The 16,413-nt window shown below is 53.1% G+C and overlaps 2 protein-coding genes across 5 annotated transcripts; one reads left to right on the top strand and one right to left on the bottom strand.

Moving 5' to 3' along the window:
* Positions 1-1,072: 1,072 nt before the first annotated feature.
* On the bottom strand, positions 1,073-5,161 carry ovch1 (ovochymase 1). Of its 2 annotated transcripts, XM_088288198.1 has the most exons (14): positions 5,079-5,161; positions 4,768-4,960; positions 4,615-4,683; positions 4,030-4,213; positions 3,892-3,967; positions 3,119-3,308; positions 2,897-3,036; positions 2,684-2,834; positions 2,578-2,616; positions 2,293-2,515; positions 2,070-2,227; positions 1,901-1,999; positions 1,357-1,493; positions 1,073-1,285 (listed from the first exon to the last, which is right to left on the bottom strand). In XM_088288198.1, the coding sequence occupies exons 2-14, from the start codon at positions 4,826-4,828 to the stop codon at positions 1,127-1,129; spliced, it is 1,686 nt and encodes a 561-aa protein (XP_088144324.1). In that variant the 5' UTR covers positions 4,829-4,960; positions 5,079-5,161; the 3' UTR covers positions 1,073-1,126. The 2 variants fall into 2 exon arrangements, with proteins under 2 accessions (XP_088144324.1, XP_088144323.1); XM_088288197.1 differs by having other exon boundaries at positions 4,768-5,159.
* Positions 4,388-16,010, top strand: LOC148340990 (UPF0606 protein KIAA1549). 3 transcript variants are annotated; one of them, XM_088288193.1, is made up of 20 exons: positions 4,388-5,507; positions 6,034-6,194; positions 6,931-8,103; positions 8,180-8,262; positions 8,749-9,048; positions 9,371-9,557; positions 9,632-9,691; positions 9,776-9,927; positions 9,995-10,172; positions 10,458-10,642; positions 11,386-11,591; positions 11,875-12,002; positions 12,252-12,382; positions 12,574-12,818; positions 13,196-13,331; positions 13,396-13,659; positions 13,729-13,790; positions 13,867-13,988; positions 14,827-14,981; positions 15,064-16,010. In XM_088288193.1, the coding sequence occupies exons 2-20, from the start codon at positions 6,077-6,079 to the stop codon at positions 15,283-15,285; spliced, it is 4,107 nt and encodes a 1,368-aa protein (XP_088144319.1). In that variant the 5' UTR covers positions 4,388-5,507; positions 6,034-6,076; the 3' UTR covers positions 15,286-16,010. The 3 variants fall into 3 exon arrangements, with proteins under 3 accessions (XP_088144319.1, XP_088144318.1, XP_088144317.1); XM_088288192.1 differs by having other exon boundaries at positions 12,198-12,370; XM_088288191.1 differs by having other exon boundaries at positions 12,198-12,382.
* Positions 16,011-16,413: the final 403 nt, after the last annotated feature.

Here is a 16,413-nt window from a genome sequence, read left to right as displayed (position 1 = left end):
AACGGTCGCAGAATAGGCGAGTCGCGATTCGGGATGTAACGATCGTGGCGATATTGTGATCTTAAATATACCTCATCGTCGTCATATTAAAGACCGCACATGCCCGTCACGCACGGGACTTTTGGGCTGCTTCAGTCAAACACAGCATCGTAAACTACCACAAAATGAGGCATGATGAGTGATTTTGGAGCATTTTAATCCTTCCATTTCAATATTTAGTCATCAAAAAGCAGCTTCTTGGCAGACCTGCCTCGAGCCTCGATTGACACCACGTGTCATGATAGATCCCAGCAGCTAAGTTGCACACTTGAGTACAATGACAATAAAGGGATTTCTAATTCTAATTCTAATTCTAACCCCCTACTAATCCCCAGCACACCCCTACTGGCCACAAATATGATACCAACAGAGTGCTGATGGTGCCATCTGGTGGCCACAAATACCTACAAAGCGCTGTTGGTCACCAATTGCAAAATGGTCCAGCTGCAGCCACAAATAGAACCCCCCCCCCTGCCCCCCCTCACACCAAGGGCGTTCGATTTATGCCACAATTACGCGTCATGACAAATACCTCAAACACAAACATTCGCATTCTAAAACGCTGTTCTTATCGTTTTAGTAATAATTCAAAAATGTTTTTTTTTCCAAATATCTTGGATTGGCTTAACGTTATTGTCCCTTTCGTCCCATGTGCTTCTATGAACGTTATTCTGTTCGTTTAATTTATTAATTTTTTTTTATAACCAATCAGAGCACTGTTGGTGCCCTCTGGTGGCCACAAACACCAACAACTCAAGTGCATCTTGCTGTTAGTTGGTTGCGCGCATGTCAAGCCATTTAATATTTGGCGTCTTGACTTTTTTTGTTTTTTTCACGTCTAGATTTTTTTTTTCTTTTCACATCTTGACGTTTTTTTTCTTTTTCACATCATGACTTTTTCTTTTCTTTCTACGCAGCCGACATCCTCAGCCCAAAGCTTTCTGCTTCCGTTTACGTTCTACTAGCTTTTCTATTTGACGCTCGCTCATTAAAACGTTTTAAAGGCCGTCAGAAAAAAAAAAGGACAAAAGTCTGATTGTGAAATGGTCTTTATTTACTTTGAGTTGCCGTCCACATTTTCATCGCGTCACACGTTCATCTCCTCACCGATCCACGTGTGGTAATCGGCCACTTTCGTAAAGATGGCAGGCTTGTTAGGGTCACAATGACGGCTGCCCCACGTGAGCAGTCCGAACAGGAAATAGGTGCCGTGTTTCTGACAGAACAGCGGCGCGCCGGAGTCGCCCTGCACAGGAACAGGAACAGGAAATGACCACTGAGCCGTTTGGCTCCAAGCTGACAAACTTGAGGTGGTACCGTGCAGGTGGCGCTGGCGACCGGGTGGCCGCATACGTGGCTGTCGTCCACCAGGTTCCGGCCCCACTTGGCTCGGCACTTGTCGTGCTCCACCAGCGGAATGCGGGCGTGGTGCAGACGGTCCGAGTTGAGCGTGGCTGGCCGGAGCGGGACGACGGGCGCGTTGTTGCCGTGGATAAGATGCAAGATAAGACAGTCGCATGGCAGCTTTTTACTGATGCTGGCTCGTTTTACGTTGCCGGCAGCTTTTGTTGGGACAATCAAAGCAACGAGAGGATGTTCTCTTCAGAGTAAACCGTTTTTTTTTTTGCTCTGTGGGCTCATCTCGCTCGCTCTCTCGCGATTGATTGACCAAAAGTTGCTTGTCTCATGTGTTTCCCCCTAAAGAGTCCAATTAACCCCTCCCTCCCCCCCGCCTCTCAATGCAAGAACTTGGGACTGGCTACATCTGATTAACACGAGAAAATCAGACGGTATTTTCGCGTCGTGGAGCTTCGTTCATTGAAAATCGCACGTCACGAGCGTTGATGTGGGCGGACATTACCCGTGGCGGTTGTCGAGCCCCAGCCGGCGCTGATGCATCTCCAGCTGTTATCCAGTTCCTCATCCTCTTCGGCCACGCAAAGCGGCATCACACCGGCGCCTGCAACCGAGACACGTCAGGGATGAAGTTTGACGTTACGTGGCCCCTAAATTGACGACATCGTTCTGACCGAGTCGGGCGGGAACGGCGAGGCGGAGCAGCGAGAGGTCGTCTTTGGGAGGAAAGTTATCTTCCTGTGGCAGGTCAAAGACCCGGTCCACCGGGACGGTTTGGGACAGAGACAAGCTGAGATCGTGCCCCCCCAAGACGGCCACGTCCTCTCCCGCGCTGCACGCATTCAAAGTGGCACCGCTGGGAAAAAATGCGAGTCGTTGCGGTGCGCGAGATCTTACCGGACTCTGCAATGTCGTGCGGCCAGCACCCAGCGGCGGTGGATCAGAACCGCACTGCAGTAGTGGACGCCGTTTGCCTGAAGGCTGACTTGCCAAGGCCACGCCCCAGGACACGCCTCCGTCACGTTCTCCGCCCTCGCCCCGCCGTCCTCCGGAACCCGAAGACCGGCCGGGCCCGGAAGCTTCTGGCAGACGGGCTTCTGCCGCTTCCCGCACCAGTCCTCTATCGTCATATCGTGTCCACGTCAGGTTGGCAACAAACGTGAGCAGGAAATCCAAGCGTACCTTCGGCTGGCTTGACCGCGTAGCCCACATCCTGGTTGTCTGAAATGCAACGGACGAGTGGCGGAACTCAAGCGGATGATGACGGAGAGTGAGGCTGAATTCTTACCGATGACGTCTGCGATCCACAGCGCGTGTTCTTGGAGTTTGGTGTACACGCCGGGTTTCCTGGCCCGACCGCAACCCACCCCCCAGCTCACCACGCCTGCCAGACTGTAGTGCCCTCTGTCGTAACAGGACAGCGGGCCGCCGGAGTCGCCCTGACAAACGCACACGCGCGTCAACACCAACACACGGCCCGTCACGCACATGCACACGTCACCTGACATGCGTCGACCGCACCCGCATCCTGTCCCGCACAGAACATGCGTGTCCGGATCCTGCTCTTGTAGTAACCCTGGCAAAGGTCAAAGGTCATCACGGTCACGTTGACCTCCTGAAGTCGGGTCACACGCGGCCCGTCTGCCAGGCGGGGGCGGCAAAAACAATTCCATGATTGCAAACCCCGGCGCTGCAACAAAACGTTTTGCGGAGGCGCACTCACTTTCTCGTGTGGACCCCCAGCCGGTGACGGCGCACTTCTCCAGCGCAGGTAACGGCGCCATCCACACGTGGATGGGTCGCACAAAGCGGTCGAACGTAAGCGGTCGCTCCAGTCTCACCAAAGCCACGTCGAATTCTTTGGTGCTGTACCGATAGCGGTGGTGGCTCACGATTGCCGACACGCCGACCACCTGAGCGCCAGTCACAACCCGTTTGCATTTGGCCACCGCACACCAGAGGACAAAGAAAAGGAATAAAAAAACAGTTGGCAACGCGCCACTTGAGCCTCGCACACGTGCATGCCAACTTGCAGCAACGGAAAAGATGCTCAATCCTCTTTGCGTTTTTTGCAAAAGAGAAGTTGTAGCGCTTTGCTTTTTGCTGGCACAAGAAATCGGCCCACGGACGCAAGTCAACGTGCGCTGGTGTTGGTGACAGCACGCGAGCTGGCTCGGGCTGAATGTTTGGTGGCGCACGCTGGCAGCTACGCTTCCGTCAGCCTGTCTCAGGTCAGCTGAAGCTACGTAAATGTTGTTTAGAGCCACCACAGCGTCAAGGTGGAGCACATATGAATGATAGATCCATTGGCGAAGCCGTTCAAGTGCGTAAATGTGCTTATTGTACAAATGAATCCGCCGATGTCGTTTTGCGCGCAGTCGACACACGACGAGGGACATAAACGGAGATTCCCGTTTCGATAAAGATTGGGAAATATTGTTCGAGAAGGTGCGTTCCTGCTCAAGCTAACGCCGGAGTTAGTACAATCGGAAGCACCTGCTGTCCCTCCTCATCGTGGTTGTCCAAGTCGTGTTTCCCCGCCAGAACCGTCCAGAAAGACGCTTTGTTGTACCTGCGCCGACACAAAAGGTGAACAGTTTTCGTGGTTGTGCAGCATAGCGCGGCGGCCGGCACCTTTGGAAGCAGTGTGCCGCCGAGACCACCCAGAGCGGCGCGAGGACGGCGCCCCCGCACGCCGGCATGGTGGCGAAGCGGAGCGACACCTGCCACGGCCACGAGTGAGCCCACGTCTCCTGACCGCCGATGATGCGCGTCTCCGCTTCCTGGTGCGCCATGAACGTGCGCACCCCCGCCAGCTCTGAGTGCAGCACAGGCCAAAGTAAGGAACTGCTCCAAGTTTCATCATGTCACATTTTCAGATTTCAAAAAACTGATTTGTAGTGAGCGGGCAAGCCGAAGGTCCCCACTGTGACGTTGCACTGCCTGGAAGGGGCGGAGCCTTGTGAATGACAAAGGGAACCGGACCGGTCGTCAGTCGGTAAGCATCTCGGCGCAGTTGTGACTTACAGCAGCTCCCTGTCGGTACCTTTATCTAATTTGTTTAATTTCTTTAATTACGGCGTAATTGAAGCTTGCATATAACTCACATTTGTTTCAGCAACACAGACAAAAATACAAAGAAAAAAAGGCAAATTTAACGATGACTCGAGATTGAGAACATTTGTAAATCTAGGTCTGTTCGAAGTGTTTGCCAAGTACCGTAGCTTCCCGCGAAATTGCCCGAATGGCGCTCGCTTCCGCTCACTTGTTGCGTCGTGATTCCCGCGTCTGTCATCAACAACGGGAGGGAAAGATACAATGAAAGCAGCAACATTTTCACAAAAAAACAAAAAAAAACAAATCATTTCTCACCACAAACGACGCTCAGTCCGGCCAGCAGAAGCCCGACTAGCGAAAGTGGCGGCGGCTGCATCGTCAAAATGAAACGCGCGCAGTCTCAAGGACACTTAAAAAGATTCCTCACACCTGCTGCTGCCAAACAGCTGCACGTGCGACCGTCAAAAGCGGACTTTTATGGCGAGGGGTCACAATGACGTCATCATCACTGCAAGGAAAAAGCGTCAATCGCTGCTCGGATGTAATGACGGTAGGCCGCCACACGGGGGTGTCCGAGTCGAAGAACACAGGATCGTCCAACGCGCGTGACGGCTCCGTGAACTCACCTCGCGTCGGTCGTGTTCGAGTGGGTTGCACAACTAGTGAGTGTGCACGCGGGTCGGAACCGGCGCTAACTGCGGACAAATTTCCCCCGTTTCCCCCCTCCACCCCTTGCCTCCTCCTCCTCCTCCTCGTCCTCCTTTTCGTCCTCCTCCACCCGTGGGCGTTCTGGCGCGGCAGCAGGCGGGAGAGGCTGTCACTCGCTCCCCTTGGAAAAAGGTCGTGCACGATGGCAGGTAGCTCCGTAGTGGGCTCGTTTCGGCTCCTCTCTGGCCTCGTCATTTTTCAGCAGCGAACGTCGGCGGCGACCGGTGACGTCACGCCGAATGGACCCTGATCGGATCGGAACCGGAGCCGAGGAAAACCAATCGGTGTCGCGTGCAGGAGGGAAGCCGGAATGCGGAGACTCGACGTGAGACAGTCTGCCGGGATCGGTACGTGCAAGTCAATCACTTCACGCAGTCGTCACGTGAGCGGATTGATTGAATCGGAGCTCCACGCGTGACACTGGTGGCGTCATGAACGGCATTAGAACGGGATGTTTATTCATGTACCGATTCTACGGCTATGAGTATATGTAATCAACAGGAATGTACACAATCGAATGAAGTGGAGAATGATTAATTTTGCCAAACCTGCCATGAGCCCCAACTATGATAAGTGATTAAAAAAAAAAAAAAACAAAGGTGGGGGCCACACTGACATTATGCTTTGATGTCCAGTGGTTGGCCGCAAAATATCCTCCTGCGGGCCACAAATGGTCCCCGGGCCACGAGTTTTAGCCCCCCGCTGTAGAGGGATTCATATTCATCTTCTATACACATTCAAGGTCGTCGGAAAGAATAAATGTTAAAGTGTTTTAGAAGAAAAGCGTGCGACCCTCCAGAGATAATCAAAATGTTGATCATGGCGACCGATCGATAGACGAGTGAAATGAAAGCGAGTGTTTTTGTGCTTCAGGTCCTTCTGACTGAATTGCGGCGGTCGAGACCAGGAACCAAACATGGACCCGGCCATCCCGGTGGCTCCCAGAACCAGGATGGAAGCCCGCAGTCTCACTTTCCTCTTGCTGCTCACCATGTTGCTGGTTTCCATGGCGACATCCACTTCGCCTGTTGGAGGTACGTTGCTGCTCCACCTAATCCAAATAACAAATTCCAGCCCAAAATGTTTGGAAAATGTTTCTCATCTGCAGCATGTCAGCTGCCAAATAAATTTGTCATAAAAAAAAAAAATGCAACCCTAAACGTTCTGATTTGATTGTGATGTTTTTGTCACATCCTTGCATGTATCGTCTTTTTGAAGTTTTTTTTTTTTTCATTGTTTTCCTGAACAAATCCCTGTTCCAGAATAATTTATGATATTACAAGAGGGAAGGTGTAGTTCTCAAATCTCTGACTTGATCTTTGACAAATTCGACTTGATACTCACGACACGATATGTCCTCGTTCTCACAAAGATTGCAATTTATTTTCTCCCAAAATACAACTTTGCCTACTCGCATAACGTTCCAACTTTTTTTTCTCACAACGTTGTGAACTTTTTTTGTAATATTGCAGTTCCAAGTTCAAACACTGGGGATGCTGTTTTCTCAGACAATTTTATGTTATGTTTACAAAGCATTTTTTAACAAGTTGAAATTTATTGAAAGTGACTGGGAGCATAAAACCAAACTCCACCAACCAAAAGACAATTTGGCCTCTAGATGGCGGCCGGGTCCACGACTTTTCTCTGTGATAAATGCGAGCTCGCGCTAATGCGAACTGCTGCATATTTCTTTTCTTACGACAATAACATTTGAGATGTAGCCTAAATACTTTTGGTCCCACTCGCTAACGTGATCTGTTCTTGTTTCAGGTGAGCCAGACTGGAACAAAACCGCAAAGTCTTCTTCCCCACCTTTGACGTGGTCACGTCCCCTCCCGCTCAGACCTCCTGCAGCCAGCCCAGAGTCTGGTTACCGTGGCAACCGTGGCCATCTCGCGGAGAATTCTGGCGCTCAGGGAATCCACCTGCTCCTCAAACCGCCGGACCTCCTGTCCCCCAGCCTGACGCCGCCGTTGGCCCCCCGCAACGGGCCCACCCCGGCCCCCCCGTCGCCGTGGGAGCAGAGCAACTCCCTGGAGGAGGCGTGGGCTTCAGGAGACTACCTGGAGACGCTGTCCTTCGTGCTTCCCGATGGCGAGGACCTGGCCCTGTCCACGCCTCTTCCCAGCCACCACTACGATGATGACGACGACGACGCCGGCGGCGATTGGACGCTCTCTTACGACGGTGCTTTACCTCGGCGTCCCACCCCGCCGCTCGACTCGCGCGTCCTTTTTTCGCCCTCGTCCACCGCTCGCGACACCCCCCCGCACACCCACCGCGCCCATCCTGATGTATTCCCCACCTGGGACGACGACTACGATCCTGAGGACTTGGCGCCGCTGCAGCCGACGGAGCTTTTGCTGCCCGACATGAATAGTTTGGAATACTACACCAACCTTTTGAACAAGGAGGGTTCCCGCCCCCCCTCGGGCGAGCGAGAGGGTCAGGAGAAGCACAGGGGTCACCTCCCAGAACTGTTTGTCCCACCCACATCAATCCACAACAAAAGCCAAGCTTTGCCGACAGAGGCGTCTCAGAGTTCCCCTGGCACTCTGCGAAGGGAGCCCGAACATCCGCTGGCGGCCCCCACCCCGCGACCATCCCTCCCAAGGGACTCCAAGCGCCCGACGCTTGGTCCGGTTCCTCCAGAAGCAAAAGACGTCTTGGGGCCCAGCAAACCACCTCCGAGTTCCAATGCGACCAGTCAGGTCCTTCCGCCTTCCCCATCGGGACCCCGGACCCGTCTCCAAAGACCCTCCAGTCCCGTAGAGGTCGCCGACAGGCCGGGGAAGACCACCGCTCGAGGCTTCACGACCCAGACGACGGCCATCAGCTCTACCCGAGCGCCTTTCGTGACCACGCCCAGGGTGGCGCAGACCCCCCCTGGCAAACAGTACCTGTGCAACGTCACCAAGCCCGAGTTGTACCTGGTCAGAGTAGGTACGCCCGCAGCGGGTCATGTGACCTCAGCCGCGCTCCGGCCGATCACAACTTGACTAACGTGTGCTGTCTCCAGGTGGTGCCAGAGGCTCGGTGGCTGGGTTCAGTCAGGTGCGGGAGCTTTTGCGGAGAGAGTTTAACCGCTCTGTGGAGCTTCAGGTATGCAAATTCAGAATGACTTGAATTTCATGTTTGTTGCGCTTGGCACATTATTTGTGTTTGCCTCACAGCAATAGCGAGATGACTTTGCCGACCACTGTTCTTTTCTCTCAGTCCAGGATGATGGTCTTGTTGGCTTTTTCACACTGCTCTTAGCATTCGTTGTGTATGTGCTGTGACGGTGCGAGGATGGAACAGCATGTTCCAAATGTCCGACTCGAGAGCAGCATTGCGCCGCTGCGACTTGGCCCATGCGGTAGCTTCATTGGGGGCTCGGCCCGATAATTTCGGAGCGCTACCGGCGCAAAGGGCATCCGTGCTAATTCCTGTTCCTGCGACTGTACCTGAGCCGGCCGACCTGCCGCTAACATCAAGAAAACCCAATGCAGTGTGAAAAGGCCGTCCATCCTCGTGGAAATACTCGCTCATTCGGAGCTTTCTTCTGTGCTCATGGCAAGCACTTGACAGATGTCGCTTCTTTGACAGTTCTTGAGAACGCCGTCCAATTTTGCCTTCCGTGTGGTATCCGGCCCGTTGATCTACACCGCCATCGCCGTCATCAATGCCCTCCGCCGACCGCAGCGTCTCTCGGGCTCGGTTCCCTCCGTGTCCCCCCTCTACTCCGTCCCGGACGTCAGGTACCACGTCCACACGGTGCTGCTGTTCGTTCCCGCCCACGTCGACATCCGAGTTTGCAACTTCAGCGAGCGCGTGGAGAGCGGCCTCATGTTGGCGTTCGCCGAAACTCGCCGACGCTCTTTGGAGTCAGGCGCCGTCAGTGCGCAGGTGAGTATGGCCAAAGTCACGTGACTTGATTCCTACTAATTATATGAATCCGTTTTTTGAGAATAATCCCCGAAAAGGAGGGTCGTGGGGGGCTCACAGGGGGGGGGGGGGGGGGCTCTATGTTTTTCTTCCTTGCACACAACTTTGCCACAAGGAAGGCTGCTCGTCCATGTGTTTATACGAGGCGCAAAGATTTGTCAATTTAGTCACCCCAGCGAACAACAGCGAATGTCACATGTGAACTGGCATGAGTCGTGCCAGACTTGTGTGACTCCCTCGCAACCTTTTCCGAACCTTTTTCCACACCTCGTGTCACGTTTAGCTGCTAAACATGACGCTCGGCGAGGCGAGGCCATCTGCCGAGCAGAAGCTTCCCGTTGACATCGTGTTTGCGATGCGGGACGGGCGAGGCTACGTGCTGGGATTCGAGGTCAGCCGGCACTTGAGGAAGCTCAGCCTGGTGGAGTTCAGCTTCTACGTCGGCTTTCCTGCGCTGCAGATCGCTGAACGTGAGACGCACAATCACGCGTGTTCGTTCGGCAGGAGATGAGCACAACCCGACCCGATCGTTGCTCTGTTTCAGCATTTGATTATCCTGAGCTCAACACATCCCATCATCTGAGGTCCACGTGGGTCCGCACAGGTGAGAACATTTTGGTTTTGACCCGCTCGCCGCAGGAACTCCTTCACGTCACTCGTCTGATCGTGAAACTGCGGACACTTTCAGTCTTGCTCGGCGTTCCGAATCAGATCTTTTCCGAGCGAAGTTTTAAAGCTCGTGTGGAGCGACGCTTGGCCTTGCTGCTGGAGGAAGGACTCGGAGCGTCCGGCAGGAGGCGCTGGACGAGAGCCACCGCCGTGGCCAACGGCAGTCTGCAGGTACGCTGGCTTCGGTCGCACTTGTTCCGAGACGCTCTCAAACGGCGGCCTCTTTTTATCCGCTCAGGTGGTGCGAGTGGCCAGGTTGTCCGGGCCAGAGCGCCCCCTGGAGGTTTTATATTTTGTCGAGGGTCCCGGAGGCACGCGGATTCCGGCAGAGGAGATGGCGGATACTCTAAACCGCTTGGACCTCCAGCGAGCGGCCATCGTCCTGGGACACAAAGTCCAGCGACCGCTGGCCCAACGTGAGTGTCGCACGGGAGACGGGACCCGCATTGTTCCGAGTGCAGAAAGCTTTGGATAAGAGACGTGAGCCGATGCGCTGCTCAGCAAGTCGAAGAGTAAAGTGCTTTTTTTTCATTATTATTTTTATTTTGCTACTGACACCTCGCTCTTCTGACAAAAAAAAAGGGCAACATTGTGTGCGGTTCTCGTGTGCTTCTGTGCTCTTGTCTTGGCTGTGGCTTGTTCCTCACCTGTCCTTGATCAGTTCCTCATCGCTTTCTCACTTGCTCCTCTCCCGTCCCCAGCGCTGGAGACCACGTCCGTGCCGCCATCCGAGACCCAAAGCAGCAGTATTTGGCTGATCGTCGGAGTGCTCGTTCCAGCCTTACTGGCCCTCTTCATCATCATCCTGCTCTACTGGAAGCTGTGTGGCTCAGAGAAGTTGGAATTTCAGCCGGATGCCATCAACACCATCCAGCAGAGACAGAAAGTAAGAAATCAACAATGGCTACATTTACGTGGACAAAATGTCTTTAATCCGATCGGATTTGAAATGAAAATGATGATATCCAATCATCATCGCGCTAAAAATATTGATCCTCTTCGGACTTCACCCTTTGGATCGGAACAATTAATTTTTTGATTCTTTTTCTGAATGTCGGCTGCTCGTGTTATGCATGACGCCGCCGCCTCTGTGTGATCAAATTTCCCTATTGTGGGACTCATAAAGGCCATCTTTAGCTATAGCTCTGACATAACGAGAATTCCAAGCGGAAGAAGCCGTAGCGACATTCCTCCGTCCTATTTCGACTTGAAACGTTATGTTGCATTTTTTTTCCTCGTTTCCGCTCTTATGATGAGTTGACGCTTCTGAATGGAGCTTTAATGCTTCCAGCAGACGACGCCCGCCACGTCTTTGGCTCGCTCTGCTTCCACTCACTTCCGGGAAGAACAGAAATGATGATACTGATGTCACAGGCGCGCGTAGCCAAGGCGGTTCAAGTCTTTTCTGGCAACAGCACGCCGGCGACTCTCGTGAGGCAAAGAAGCGCAGATAATGGAAGGATTATCCGATTATCAGTCCACATACAGTGCCACTCTCGTCCGGAATACAATCTTGTTCTGGTTAGAATATCCTGAATGTGGTCTGTATGTGAATCATTTTTATTGCGTTCAGACTTTTCATCCGAATGAATGTCACTTGGTCGTCTGGCGACACGCCTCCTCTCTCAGCTTCAGGCCTCCAGCGTGAAAGGCTTTGATTTTGCCAAACTGCACCTGGGCCAGCACAGCAAAGACGATATCATGGTGATCCAGGAACCGGGACCGCTGCCGACGCCCGCGAAAGAGGCCACGCCCTCTGACGGCGGGGATCTGAACACCCCCAAATCCAAAGGCACGTCTACCAAAAGCGGCAGAACCGCACGACGCCGCGGCAGGTCAGTTGATCCCGAGATCAAAACCTTCCTTCACTCTCGTCCGCCTTCACTTCTGAGCTCCTTGGTCTATATGTGCCTGGGTGGACCACCACGTCTCGCCCAAAGACAACTGGCATGCGTTTGAGCAGAACCTGATAAGAAGTGCAACGGCGAACGGTTGCTTGCAAGTGAGGCTGGCTCGAAAGAAGTCGTGGTCCATGTAGATGGGGTCACAATTCTCCTTCCAATTAGGGCTGCGTTCTGCCTTTGTCGAGTGAAACGATAACAAAGTGCGTCCCAACAGGACCAGCCAATCAGAGGCCGACTCGTTAGCCAGCGACCAATCCAGCACAAGAGAGTCAACGGAGGAGAGTACTCGACCCGCGGCTGCGCCGATGGAGGCCAAGCAGCCGAGGAAGACGCCCAGAAATGGTCAGAGGCGCATAACGGCTTTTCTTTTTTTTGTTGTTGTCATCAAGCCATATATTATTTCATTGGTTTAGCTCCATTCTCATTACAAATTATCCAAAAAAAAAAACAAGTGCTTTAATATCCACGTGCTAATTTCATTGCATGATTTTTTTTTCTGCATTTAATGCTCGATCATCTTCTGTTTTCTTTTTGTAGCTCCGTCGACCGGCGATGAGCTAATGTCGTCGTCTTCCATCTTTGACCACGTAGACCGTCTTTCCCGCGGCTCGTCGGACGGCACGCGGCGGCCGGCCGGAAAAGTTCAGCTGATCGCCATGCAGCCGCGGCCCAGCACGCCGGCGCAGCCCGGCCCATCCCTCTCGCAGAAGGTCAGCACAGAGGTGAGCCTTGTTGGCACGAAAGATGGAAGACAAGTAGACAAACGGGGAAATGTGTGTGTAGAGAGACAAGACGAGACGACTGACAAAGATGATGATTGTTACAAAGGCATTTTGTTTCGGGTTGGTTAAGAATAGCACTGAGTGGACCGGATGACAATAAGGCAGTCACCATTAGCCAAGCCCTCCTCCAGGTGGCGCTGCGACACAAGTCCGAGATGGAGCAGCGTAGGAACAAACTCCGGCAGCGCGCCAAGAGACGAGGACAGTGCGAGTTCCCGTCCATGGACGATATCATGGACGCCTTCGGGGATGGCCCGGTCCAGACCGAGGTGGCTCAGCGTCTCTACGGCTCGGCCCACGACCACATGGACTACGCGGACTACGTCCTGCAGGCCGACACCCCGTCCCCACCGACGCCCACCGAGGGGCGACGGAGGTAACGGCCGAGTCTTGCGTCATTTTCTCTGGGTTCAATAGGACGTTTCGCCTTGATGTCGAGCTGACGTTAGCTGGCAGGCCGGCCATTATATTTGGTGAAATACGTCTGCGTGCGTGTGGCCTGCGATTGGTTGGCAACCGATGCGGGACGTGACCCCGCACCCTGCCCGAAGACGGCTGGGATCGGCTCCAGCAGGCCGGCGAATCTCTCTGTAGCTGTGAGAAAATGTCTTCCACCAAAGAGAATTCCAACTTTGAGAAAAGCCCAAACCTATTTTGAATGTGAAATGAGATTTTTACTGGCGCCTGTTTACATTGCCACAGGAAATAGGACTCAATTTTACGAGATCTATGTGCTGCGCTTTGTCCACGCAGAGGGAGGCGCTCCCCTCGGGCGGGGCGGGCACCGATGGGACCGGGAAGTCTGCCAGATACGGACCAGGACCGGCTGCTGGTGGACCAGGCCGCCACCTACAAGAAGTACCCGGGACTCAACAATGTGGCCTACATGGTGAGATTGATTGCTGAAAAGTTTTTATGTCTTCTCCTTGGACCTAAAATGGAATCTTTGTCAGTCGGACCCGGACCTGGCTGCAGACCCCCGCAGCCCATCCCCCACCGATGAAGTGTTCGATGGTGAGGCGGCCCCACCCCCGCCCCCGTACACGCCGCCGCAGCCCTCAATCGAGGAAGCCCGGCAGCAGATGCACTCGCTCCTGGACGACGCCTTCGCTCTGGTGTCCCCGTCCTCGCAAGGCCTGAGCCCGGCCCTCCCCGGACCTCTGGCGAGGCAGTGGGGCTCCTACCCTGCGGGGCCCTCCCACGGCCCCTTCGCCGCTGTGAGTCCGCCGCCCCACAGTTTGCCCTCGTCACCTTCCGGCTCGTTCGACTTGCTCTTGTCGCCACAGAGATATGCCGAGCTGGGAGTTTCTCCGACCTCTGGCCTGGGAGCTCAAGGTCATCTGCACAGGTGACCTCAACCCTGCCGTCCCTTCGGTGCCGTTGCTGCCGCTTCTGACGAGGATCTTTTTTATTGTTTCTCGCAGACAGAGCTCTGGAGGCTTCGTTTCCAGTGGCGAGCAGTTGCAAGAGCCCTTGTACTCCAGCAGGGGGCAGTACAAACAGCTGCCCTCCTCCTCCAGACCCAGACCAGTAGGAGGCAGCGCAGGTACTGCACATTTCAGCGCTTGACGGTGACGCCTGTCGCCATTTGGCGCTCTCAGTGTTGGCAAAGTCAATGTCAAATGGAAAATATGCAGTGCTTTTTATTTTAAAAGTGCTGCTTTTATTTTGACGTGATAGACAGTACAAGCAAGCAAAAGCCACGCTATGCCTTGTGTGTAACATTTTTGTTGCCTTTTCCAATTTCTCGATTGTGAATCTTTAAAAAAAAAAAAAGGGAGCCTTGCAGAAGTCCTAAATTTAGCTTGACAAAGTTTTCAACCGAATGCTCTTCCTCACGCAAGACTTGGGCTTGGGACCGGTCCACAGTTTAGTTTCAGATGGTAGGTTGAGGATTGCGGTGCAAGCAACTACGAGCGGCGTCGCATCCATCCCCGTCTTCTTTATACTTTCTCTAAATTTTGCAAATTTCCCCATTGTGGGACTATTAAAGGACATCTTTATCTTTTGTATTTTTGTGCTTGTGCACCCAAAATGATCAAATGTTGAATTTCAAACGTCATTTGTTGTGTCAGTTCTAACTATCCATATGACCCGATAGTAGTACTCCTAAATATGACATGCGGCTATCTTCTCCCTCCTTTTATTCTCTAGAAAAACAACCGTTTAGAGACAGAAGGCGAGACTGACGAGGTCTCGTTGAAGGCCTCAAACCAAAGCTTCAACCAGATAACGTTTAGTGTTATCGGAATCGTGACAACGTTTGGGTTGCCCGTACGAGCCTTTTTCCCTCAATTGTTTTGGTTGCTTTGTATAGAAAACGATGCAGGGAAGTTGGCGAATGGTGATGAACGACTTTCATGTCCAAATTTTGTGTTCTGCAGGCGTGCAGCTCCAGCACCTGACCCAGGTGGGTTTGTCCAGTCAGATCGGTGCATACCCCGGCGTGGGTCGCAGCGTCTCGGGACCAACCGGCTCCTGCTGGAATGAGCGGCACTCTGACCAGGACTTGTGCAGACCCGCCGCCAACAGGGAGAGCGTGAGTATCGTTGCCGTGGATTTGGCGCGCGCCGTCTTGACGCCCGTAAGCCACTTTGAGTCTTTTGTTGCGCTCGCGACAGGCGCCGTCCTTCCCCGAGTTCTCGTCTTCAACGGTTTTCCAATTGCCGAGTTCTTCTCTCCGGGACCCGTCGGTGCCGCCTCTCCTCCTCACCTCCCCGACTCCCGAGTACCTTCCCGAGGACGCCTCGCCCTCTGCCCACAGCTCAGCCTCTCTGATCAAGGCCATCCGAGAAGAACTTCGCCGCTTGGCCCAGAAACAGGCCGTGACCAGCTTCCCCTAGAGCGGTTCCCCGCTTGACTGCTTTTTCAGGAACACTGTCCATCCCCAAACCGTCGACGTGACCGCCGGGAAATTTACAGGGTTTCATGTGTCCACCCGTCATCATCTGTGTCCATTTGGACTGTCATCAGTCACCCTGAAATGTTTCCTGAAGGGAATCTTTTCAAGCAGCAAAGGACGACAAAATGTTTGGAGTGGATTTCTTCATGCCAGAGATCTTTCAGAGTCTTCCCACAAATGTGTCTCTTGCTCGTGGCTATCAAGAGAGGGCGTCGCCCTACAAGCCTAAAGTTGAGATGCATTGATGAAGCAGAGCGTGAGGGGCGGGTGGTTCTGGCGCGTCTTCCGGACCACATTGAAATGCTCGTCCCGACCTCCTGTGGTGCTAAAAGCGTCAGTTTGTTGTCATCAATCACATCTTTGCCTTCAGCCAGGGAGACCACGTGTCCATCTTAAAACCGTCAGTGAGGCCTTTGGACTGGAGGTGCTCCAGTCCGGAACACTATTGAAATATTCTTTTGGGTCAATACCTCCCACTGAGCACAATGTTGAAGTAGGATGTTTATGATAATAGCTTGTAACCAGATATTATTTTTTTTCTATCAGAGATGGGATCAAGTTACATATTTGCAAGTCTTCTTTGAGAAAGTCAAGTCACCTGATTTAGCTGCAGTGTGTACCTTTCTTTTTTTTTTTTTTTTTAATTTAGATTTAAAATAGTCATTTTCACAGATGGGCACTTGACCCTTTTTGCCGGTCAGTCTCCTCCCCTCCGGCCGCAATCTGGGTCGCCTTCTGGCCTCGACCCGCCGGCCTTCTTCAGGACGGACCGCCCAGCTCAGGTCATTTTCTGCCAAGCTAGAGGAGATGATGCAATGCTGATGAAGCTTCCCAGATCCCCTTGCTGTACTTTTCACGAAATTATTTCATTTGCATTTTTTGAAGAATTCTTTGTGTTAGTGTGTTTCAATGGCCAAGTCCAGGTGTGTTTTTGTCAAGTCAAGTGAAAACTGATCAAAGCAGTGACTTCCGTCGTTTCGCGTTCCAGTGGCGATGACGACTGCCCATCTCTGAGAGAAAAATGTTTTAGTCAGTGTGTTTACGCCGAACAAAAGAGCCGGATGGTCGT

The sequence above is a fragment of the Idiotropiscis lumnitzeri genome, chromosome 2, assembly GCF_059441095.1.
Source record: "Idiotropiscis lumnitzeri isolate Australia: NSW breed Sydney's pygmy pipehorse chromosome 2, RoL_Ilum_1.0, whole genome shotgun sequence".
In the NCBI taxonomy this organism is placed as follows: Eukaryota; Metazoa; Chordata; class Actinopteri; order Syngnathiformes; family Syngnathidae; genus Idiotropiscis; species Idiotropiscis lumnitzeri.
Note: the sequence above shows the minus strand (reverse complement) of the source record. Positions and strands in the feature narration are given on the sequence as shown.